The sequence below is a fragment of the Chinchilla lanigera genome, unplaced genomic scaffold, assembly GCF_000276665.1.
Source record: "Chinchilla lanigera isolate Chin_1 unplaced genomic scaffold, ChiLan1.0 scaffold00128, whole genome shotgun sequence".
NCBI lineage: Eukaryota > Metazoa > Chordata > Mammalia > Rodentia > Chinchillidae > Chinchilla > Chinchilla lanigera.
The window spans coordinates 3,958,931-3,969,879 of NW_004955529.1; the positions used below are offsets into that span (position 1 = coordinate 3,958,931).

Below are 10,949 nucleotides of genomic sequence, written 5' to 3' on the forward strand. Positions count from 1 at the left end.
TAATAGCTTTGTGACTGATCTCTCTACTTCTACCTTTTTTCACTACACTTTATTTCAATACAAAATTTCTATGGCACTTTTCATAGAAATAGAAAATAGTCCTAAAAATCATACAGAACCCCAAAGGACTTCAAATAACCAAAGAAATGAACAGAAAGAACAAAACTGAAAATATTGCACTACCTGATTTCAAAATATACTATAAAAATATAGCAATCAAAACAGCTTGGTACTGACAGAAAGAAAAAAATCTAGGTCAGTGGAACAAAATGGAGAGCCCCAAAGTAAATCTGTATAATTTTTGTCAGTTTACTTCCACTAAAGGTGCCAAGAGCACATGGGAGGGTTGTCTTCAATAAATGGGATTGAAAAAACTAGATATCTATATGCATAGTGAAATTGAACTCAAATTATATACCAATAATATAAAATGGATGAAAGCAGGAAAAGTGGTATTTTTAGAGCAACAAGATCATTCATGTTGCCACTCTTCTCAAACCCGTGTATTTGTTCTTCATTTCGTTCACTATTAAACCAAAGTGCATACAATGGCTTATAAGAGTTGTCCTACCTCTTTGGCTTTATGTTCCACCATACTCACCTAATGTACTATGCTCCAGCTAAACTGATTTTCTCTAATTTCTCAGACATACAAGCACAGCGCTTTCTGCTTCACGTCCTTTGTGCTTGCTGTTCCCTCTGCTTAGAATGCTGTTCTTCCAAAATATCCTGTACTTAACTCTCACCTGTTTCATTCTTTGTTCATGTTGCCTTCTCAGTCACATTTCCCCTTTAATGTTCAGTTATATCACTATTCCCTGAACCACATCTGTGTTTCTCATACTGTGAAGTCCCCTTATCCTATGCTATTTTTCTTTAATAGTACTTCTCAAATTTAAACATTATAGATAATTTACTAATTATGCTTATTTTTGTTGTCTGCCTTCCTCTGTTGCATTGTAAATTAATTGAGGACATGTATCTCTGCTTTATTCTCTAGTATATCTCAATTTCTTGGAACAGTATCTAGCACATAGTAGTCAATGAATGAATGATGTGTTATGGTATAACAAATGATTCCTTTGTGATTCATTTCTAGGCAAAATAATAAATAAGTTGTCAAAGTCTATTTCCAGGAAGAAATCCGTGAGGATTGATAAGATGTATTTTAAAAATATTTTTACCTCTTTAAATGAGTAACTGTGCATAGTGAAATCTTCATTCTTTTAAATAGAATAATACTTATAAGCTGTGGATGTATTTTCTTAAAGAATCCTAGACCATCAGGGCTATGGAAGACCACAGTTGTCATCTAATCAGTTTCTGCATGTGAACCATGAGAGTAGTAACAACACAAACCAGGCATAGTTAGTTCACTTAGGTTCTTATATTTACTGTTCAACTGGATAATCCTCTATCAGTTCTGCAGGATGCAATAAGGCAGTCTCTAAAGCAAATCTCTCCACTAGTTATTCCCATGGAGGATAAAGGGAAGTCACATGCTTCCTATTCCCAAACCAATAGACATTTCTATGTGAGTGTATATCATAGTTTTTGGTCTATGCACCACACAATCAGATGAGATTGGGCACATTCAAGGTGGTATGGCCATAGACACACCGCACAATCTTATTCATATTATTTGGTAGAGTCCCAAATCTTTATAAAAAAATAACAGAAGTTTATATATGGGTCATTTATTTTTATAAAATAAGGAAAATCAGGGGTCATGGGAAAGATAGAGGTAGACATATTTTGCTGTTAGACAATCTATTCTCACCTCATGTTTCTTTTTGCGTTTACTGTAGAGCAGCAGAGTCAGTTTGTTAGGATACTCATCTCTGTAGGGGATGGAGGGAGGGGTGCACAGTTTGCAATTATAAAATTGATAGCCTATCTCCTTCAAACTCTCCTCATAGCATTGATGTAACCAGAGTAGCCAGCAGGAATACAAGGATGAGCAGTGGGCAAAATGGATAATAAAGATTATTTTGAAAATAATCTTGAGACAGCAATTGTGGGTGAGATTTTATTTTCATTAGTAAGTGCACATCTTTGTTTGCTAATGGTTGGAAAACCCTGATAGCTTTCTGCATGCTAGTTGAACATATTCAAGGTTGTAGGTTTAGAATATTTGCTGAAGTGAAAAGAGTACAATAGAAATCTACAGGACCTAAATAGAAACATCACATTTGAGTAACAATGAAATGTTTGACTAACTCAGATGAGACCATTTATTTTTTCCTAATTTGTGAGCTCTTTGTTTTTCTATTATCTCTATCTAGATGTCCATATTTTAGAGGCCGGTGGGGAACCTACTGGTACATGGGGGCCAAATGTGACCAACTCTGGAATACTCTGGACCTGATTTTAGTAGCAACATTGCCTGGAGTAGGACTGGCTTTAATAGTTGGTGTAACAATCCAGACTATCCACTACTGTAAAAAGAAGTCAAAGAAGAATATAGATAACCACCGGTAAGAAATTTCTAAATACCATTGAGAATTAATGGGCCATCTTGTGAGATTAGCAAATGAATCAAGAAATGGCATTTGTCATGGACCCAACTGGTGTGTTCTTTTTCCTAGTAATCAACATTTTAATTAAATTTTAATAAAGAGTAGAATAGTACTACCAAGCCAGAAATATTTTGTTCAGGATTTGGAGAGAACAAACACTGGAAAGCCCCTTCCTCATATAAAAAGCGCATGTAATTCACAAAATAATTACCCTATTTCAATGCTTTCTTTCCACTAAGGCAGTATTTGTGTGCACTGTACATACTGTCCTAATAGTGTGGAGACTGGAGGGAGGCTGCTGTGTCAGTACCTTCTATCTACTCCCTAGTCGCAGTGATGATGTCAGAGAAATGGGAAGAAGAACCCAATAGAATTAACTGTAATTGACTGTATTGGGTGTGTTTCTTTGCCTCTAGGCTTTAATCTCTTTATCTATGAAATAGAGATGTTTATAATTACACCACTCACCTTACTGAGATGGTGAAAATGTTACTGAGAGCAGTAGTCATTTACTGAGGGGTTATTATGTATGGCAGGCTGAATTATAAATGTTTCACGCCAATCAATTCATTTAACCCTCTCAAGAATGCTCTAAAGTACTACTGATGAGTTTACTGAGGCATAAGTAGATCAAATAACTTGGCCAAGTTTACAGAGATAAGTCTGGACAGTAGGTTTAAACTTTACGCTGTGCTAATAGAATCCAGTTAGACAAAAAGGTGCATTGGAAGTTACAGTGTCTGTTTCAGTCTCTTTATTTCTTTGTTTAAAAACAAACTATAGCATTATAATTTTTACTATCTCTGAGTGATAGAGATAAAAGAGTGTGTACAGAAAAATCTCAGTTTTATATCAGTTAATTGAAATTAGCATCTACTTTAAAATACCATTCCCCAATGAAAAATGATGTTACGTTCCATGTATTATGAAGATACTTTGAAATATTACTTTAAAATTGAAAGTACAGATACTGTGAGCCTCATTCTCCTAGGAATAGGCTTGCAACTTTTAATAAATTCAACAATTTGAATAGCTTTAGATAATTGTCTCTGGGAGAATTGAGATAAACTCTAACCTTTGGTCATTTTAAAATCTTCATCTTGGGGCTGGGGATTTAGCTCAGCGGCAAAAGCGCCTGCCTGGCAAGCACAAGGTCGTGATTTCGGTTCCCGGTACCGGAGCAAAACCAAAACCAAAAAAAATAAATAAATAAAATAAAATCTTCATCTTGTTTTTATCATTATTCCATAATCTTTAAAGCAGTACCATGTGATATATATGTATTTATATGATAAAATCAATGTTCACCAGTATTAATTTTATAAACTCAAATTAGTGTGAAGAATTTAGTATCGGCACTTTATATAGCTTGAAAACCCACTGAGATGTTGAAGAATCATAATAACTAGAAACCATACCTGTAAACGTGTCGATTTTAAATATTCTTTGAAGCTCTCAACCATAAGATTTTCTAGAATACTGGATTTGTATTACAATCCTCACTGTTCTACTGACTTACTATGACACTGAACAGTTCAATCAGCCTCTTCTTCCTCTTCTATAAAGAGAGAGGAGCAATACAAAGTCTACCTCCTAATAGTTGTGATATTCAAAGGAAATAATTAATGGAAAATTGCAGATAGAAGCAAAAGAAAATAAATAAAAACTTGATTATAAATAAGAATAGTAATAGGAATAATATTCACAGGACTCGTGTTCAGAGGTAGGGCTTTCGGAAGGTGATTGGATCATGGAGGCATAACGTCATCAGTGGATTATTGCATTGATGAATTCATTGCTGAAGGAATGGATTTTTAGAAAGTGGGGCCTAGCTGGCAGAAGTAGGTCGCTGAAGGCATAACCGAGAAAGTTGTACCTCATCCCCAGTGCTCTCTCTCTCTCTCTCTCTCTCCCTCTCTCTCTCCCTCTCTCTCTCCCTCTCTCTCTTTCCTTCCCTCCCTCCCCTCCATTTCTCTTTCCAGACTGCCATGAGGTCCTCAGCTTTCTTTCACCGTTCCCTACCATCGTGCTTTTTCTGCCTCACCACAGACTTAAAAGCAATGGAGCCAGCTAACTCTAAAATGGAGAAACCTTTGAAACCATAAGCTAATGATGTAAGCCTCTCCTCCTTTAGGATTACTGAGGAAGAGATTAAGGATGAATCCTATTAGGGTTATTCACAGCAACACAAATCTGACTAATGCAGAGTCTGAATATATTCTGGGAAATTCTTTGCATAGTGCAAAAAGTAAGGGCCATCAAACCAAACAGAATAAAGTTCAAATCCCTGGTCCATAGATTACTCTGCGAACTGTGGAAATTTCCTTAAACTTTCTCAGCCTGAGGTTTCACACCTGCAAAGTACAGTTAAAATAACTATTTTGAAAGATTTTTATAACTATTTACATAGGTTAATGTAATTTTGTGAATATCAATATGTATTCAACTTACTTTCAACTGCATCAAAAATAAGTAACAATGGATAGTGGGATGGATGTATGAACACGTACATGTTAAAATACGTATAGTAAAATGTTAGTGGTGGAATCATTGTAAGAGATATAGGAACATCCAGTATAAAATTCTTCCAGCATTGCTTGAACTTTTTATAACAAAATATTGATAAATCAGATAGTGTTAATTAACGTATCTTTAACATGGAAAACATTCAATAAATGATAGCAAATATTGCTTTCTCTTAGGCGTAGCTTAAAATGGAAGCACTCATTTTATATTGTAAAAAGTTTATAAAAAAGTGATTTAAAACTAGTTAAACAAAAAAAGACTAGTTAAACAAAACCCTATTCTAACTGCACTGTGTTTGTTTTTTTTTTTTTTAATGTGGCAGAGAACAGAGGATTTCATCACAGCATCAACGTCAGCATAATTCTGCACGTGCTTTTGGTGAGGATATGAGGCCTCCTCAACCTGATCAAGGCCAGGTAAACATTGAAATTCACTTGTCAAATAAGCACATTTACAAGAGAAAACAAAAGGAGAAATACATTGGAGAAACAAATAGAAACCCGGAGAGATTAAAGAAATATTCAAAGATGATAAAATGAAATGTTATCAGAAGATTAAGCTGCACAAATATGGGATGATTAATTATATGTTACATATCAATAGGCCACAGGTCATGCCTGGGGCATTCACACTGGGAATTCTCTCTACTTTTCCCGACCTTAATTTATTTCTAGGTAAAATCAAGTCAAAACCCACATATCAAAGACAGCCTTGGGAAAGTTAACACACATATCAAAGGAGAAAAAGAGGCACTAACAAAAGGCCGGAAAGATAATGATAAGAAGACAAGGATTTTATATATATTCATATATATCAGATGAACATTGAAATCTCTTTGAAAATCAAAAAATTCTTCTCATATAGTAATGTTTTCAGTAGCACAGACCCTCTAAAAGAGAAGATTTGTGGAGATATCTTCAGTTTGCCATACTTTAAGATCTAAATCGAGAATAGAAGGTGTGTGAGTGCCATATTAGGCTTTAAGTATAAGAAGCAGCAAGAATGCTTCTCTTGTTTTAAATCAAACAAATCTCAAATGATACTGTACAATCATCTTTTGTTATAGTTTATTATTGAATTCTAACACATGCCAAATTACGATCAATACATTTTAGGGAAGTAAGACCTCCACAGAGTTTGAACTTCAACCATAGCATAAACCTATATGTTTCTGATATGGCACTATCTTAATAATATTAAGATAAACATTTTTCCATTTCTATTAGTACATGTTTGCTGTACATAATGATTATATTCCTTGTAGGGAGTTGGTACATGTACACGATACACTGTAATTCTTTTCTCACCCTCTTCTCTCCCCTTCTCCCTCTTCCCTCCATCTCTTGATCCCCTTCCCTTTTCCTCCTTTCTTATTTTCTATCTCCCCATTTCCTATTATATTTCTTTTGTTTTGTTCTTTATTGATATTGTGGGTTTCTTATATAAGAGAAACCATGCAATATTTAAGCTTGTGTGTCTGATATATTGTACTCAACATTATGATCTCAAGGCACATCCATTTTCTTACAGATGACTCAAGTTTATCCTTATTTATGACAGTATAATACTTCATTGTGTGTAAATACCATATTTTCTTTACCCTTTCATTTTTTGTTGGACACATCAAATGCCTATGTTCAATAAATTTTACTTTCTTTTTTTATTAAGTATATGGGTACGTTTTAAATATACATAATGATTATATTCATCATAGGGCATTGGTACCCATATATGATATATTTTTATTCCTCTTTTTTTTCCCAATCCCATCTCCTCCCTTCAACCCATCTTCCCCTCCCTATTTACAAACCTTTGTTTCCATTTTATCTTCTTTCTAAATCTTTTTTTTCCTTTTCCCTTTCCTCCTTTCCTCCTTCCCCCACCCTATTTCCTCTTTCCTTTTGAACAATTTATATCCATCTCACAATATCTATTGTACATTTTGGTCATTATTTACTCTTTCAATTCGGACACTAGGGAGACAATGTGATGTTTACACTTGTGAATCTAAATTATTTCACTTAAGTTGCACCCATTTACATAGAAATGCCTCAAATTTATCCTTTATGCCAGAGTAGTATTTCATTATATTTTAAAAAAATACATCTTCTTTCTCCATTCCTTGGTTGATGAGCATTTGGACTACTTCCAAGATTTATCTATTAAAAACTGTGCTACTATAAAAATGAGTGTGCATATATCACTGTGGTATATTTTTAATTCTTCTGGGAAGATACCCACAAGGGGAATACCGGGGTCAAACGGGACCTCTAATCCTAGTTTTTTAAGGAATCTTCATACACAGTGGTTGCACCAGTCTATACTCCCACCAACAATGGGAATGATTCCTTTTGCCCCATAGACCTTCCAGCATTTGTTAGTGGTTGATATCTTGATGATAGCCGTTCTTTCTGGGGTGAGATGGAATCTCAACATTGTTTTAATTTGCATCTCTCTAGTAACCAATGATGTTAAACATTATTTCATATATTTATTTGCCATTTCTATTTCTTCATCTGCAAAGTGTGTATTAATCTCAGACGCCCATTTTTGGATTGGGTCTTTAAATTTGGGACTTCTGATTTTTTCCAGTTCTTTTACGTTCCAGATATGAGTCTTTTGTCTAAAGGACAACTGGCTAAAGTTTTTCCCACTCTGTGGGTTGTCTTTTCACTCTGTTGGTGATTTCTTTTGCTGTGCAAAAGCTTTTTAATAGGATGAGATCCTAGTTATTGATTCTTTGTATTTTTTTCCTGTGCAACTGGGGTTTTGCTCATGAAATATTTACCTACATCTGTGTTTTCAAGAGTTATACCTGTTCTCTCAGCAGATTTAGTGTATCTGTTTTATTATTTAGGTCCTTGATCCATTCTAATTTTAGTTTAGTGCATGGTGAGAGACATGGGTCTACTTTTAGTCTTTGGCATGTGGAAAGCCAGTTGTTCCAGCACCATTTATTAAAGAGGTTATATTTCTTCCAGTGAACATTTTGGCCCCTTTGTCAAAGATAAGGTGGCTGAATATTTTTGCAGTTGGTTCTGCATCTTCAAATCTGTTTCATTAATTGTCAGGTGTGGTGTTTTGTTTTGTTTTTGTTTTGTTTTGCTTTGTTTTGTTTTGTCTTTGCCAGTATCAAGTCAGGAATTTTAATGCCCTTACCTTGCCTCTGTTCCTGAGAACTGGCTATTCTAGGTCTCTTCTGGTTCCAAATGAACTTTAGGAATCTTTTCTCTAGTTCTGTGAGATATGCTAATGTTGTTTTTGATTGGGATTGCATTAAATCTGTATAACAATCTTGAGAGTATGGCCATTTTCACTATGTTGGTTCTTCTTATCCATGAGCAAGGAATATCTATCCATTTTCTGATATCCTCTTTGAATTCCTTTTCCAGGGTATTGTAATTTTCAATGTATGGATCATTTCCTTCCCTTATTAGATTGATTCCTAAGTGCTACTTTTTTATACTATTGCGAAGGTTGTGGTTTCATTAATATCTCTCTCAATGAGTCTGTTGTCTGTGTACAGGAATGCTACTGACTTTTTGAGTGTTGATTTTGTATCCAGCTACACTACTGAATTTGGTTATTAAATATATATGTCTTTTAGTAGAATTTTTGGGATCTTCTATGTAGAGTGTCATGTCATCTGCCAATAATGATAGTTTTAACTTCTTCCTTTTTTATCCTTATTCCTTCTGTTTCTTCGTCCTTAATGATCACTCTGGCTAATGCTTCTAGAACTATGTTGAAAAGGTTTGGTGATAATGAACATCCTTGCCTTGTTCCTGATTTTAGAGTGAAAGTTTCTTTTTTTTTTTTTGACCATTTTACATGAGGCTGGCTGTTGGTTTGTCATAGTTGGCTATTGTCGGATTGGGGTTAAGACCATCTATTCCAGTTTTCTGTAGTGTTTTTAATCATGAATGGGTGTTGGAGTTTGTCAGTCCTTTTCCTGAGTCTATTGGAATGATCATGTGATTTTTGTCTTTGCCTTTGTTACTATGGTGTTTTGCATTTATTGATTTGTGTATGTTGAACCATCTCTGCACCCCTGGGATGAAACCTACTTAGTCATGGTGCATAATCTTCTTGATAATTTGCTACATTCTGTTTGCCAGTATATTATTAAGGAGTTTTGCAACTGTGTTCATCAGTGATACTGTCCTATAGTTTTTTATGGTTGGGTCCTTCTCTGATTTAGGTATCAGAGTAATACTTATTTCTAGGAATGATTTTGGAAGTATTGCTTCCCTTTCAATTTCATTAAAAAGTTTCAGCATTAATGACATTAGATTTTCTATAACTTTCTTGTAAAATTCAACAGTGAATTCATAAGGGCATGTGCTTTTCTTTGTTGGTAGCTTTTTAATTACATTTTCAATTTCACTGACTGAAATCAGGTTATTTAGAATTTTTATATCTTCTTGATGTAATTCTGGTAATTCATATTTGTCTAGGAATCTGTCCATTTCCTCTATATTTTCCATCTTATTAGAACACAGGTTCTTGAAGTAGCTATTGGTGATCTTATGGATTTCCACAGGATCTGTTGTGATTTTACCCTTTTCATTCTTAATTGCTTAAATTTGAGTCTTTTCTCTTTTTGATGAAGTTGAATAAGGGTTTATTAGTTTTATTTAATCTTTCAAAGAACTAACTGTTTGATTCATTGATTTTTATTTTGTTTTCTTAGTCTCAATTGCATTAATTTTGGCTCTGATCTCTATAATTTCTTCTCTAATATGATCTTTGGGTTTGATTAGTTCATCCTTTTCTATGAGTTTGAGGTTCAACACTAAGTTTCTTAGTTGAACTCGTTCTGTTTTCCTGATGTGAGAATTCACTGCTATAAATTTCCCTCATAGGACTGCTTTCACAGTTTCGCATAAGCTCCTGTATGTTTTGGCAGCAATTTCATTTAATTGTAGATACTGTTTAATTTCTTCTTTAATTTCCTCTGTAACCCATTGGTTGTTCAAGAGGATGTTGTTTAATTTCCATGTGTTCATGTAGTTTTTGTAGTTTCTTTTCTCATTGATTTCCAATTTCATTGCACTATGGTCAGATAATATGTATGAGATAATTTCAATTCCTCTGCATTTATTTAAGCATGGTATATGGGCTAATATGCTGTCCATTTTGGAGAACCTCACATGTGCAGCTGAGATGAATGTGTGTTCTGACGCTGTGAGGTGGAACACTATGTAAACATCAACTAAGTCCATTTGTTCACAGGGTTTTTTTAATGTTGATATTTTTTGTTGATTTTTTTTTATTTTAAGAAATAAAAGAAGGAAAACATATTAACAAACAGACATCCATTTACAAAATAGCATAAGAATAATACAAACAAAACAGAGTTACAAAGTTGTAGGAAATTAACAATGGTTGTTGTATTACCTGTTGATATCTTCAAAGTGGTTTCTCAAGAAAACAGCGACAGACAAGATTGATTAAACAAGTAATCATTAATTGTTGTTGATTTTTTGTCTCATTTATCTATCTAATTGTGAGAGTGGGGTATTAAGGTTCCCCATTATAATTGTATTAGTGCTTATTTGATTCTTTATGTCTGTTAATATTTGTTTGATGTAGTTGGGTGTACTGATATTTGGTGCATATATATTTACTATTATCTTCTCCTCTTCTTGAAGTCTTCCCTTAACAAGTATTTATTGACTTTCTTTGTCTCTTTTCTATCAGTCTTGGCTTAAAGTTCACATTTTCTGCAAATAGAATAGCTATCCCTGCCTTTTACTGGGATCCTGTTACATGGAATATTGTTTTCCATCCTTTAACTTTTAGTATATGAATTAATTATTGAATTGAATATGTTTCTTGAATACAGCATATTGTTGGATTTTTTTTAATTTTAAAGAATAAAAGAAGGATAACATAATAATA

General features: G+C 33.9%; 1 protein-coding gene across 1 annotated transcript in view; it reads left to right on the forward strand.

Annotated features, from left to right (window-relative positions):
- Positions 1 to 10,949, forward strand: part of LOC102022423 — a 41,670-nt gene that overhangs the window by 18,150 nt on the left and 12,571 nt on the right. The window contains exons 3-4 of the mRNA XM_005410082.2: positions 2,286 to 2,477; positions 5,368 to 5,461. Coding sequence (XP_005410139.1) covers positions 2,286 to 2,477; positions 5,368 to 5,461 — 286 coding nt within the window. The remainder of the gene's footprint in view (positions 1 to 2,285; positions 2,478 to 5,367; positions 5,462 to 10,949) is intronic.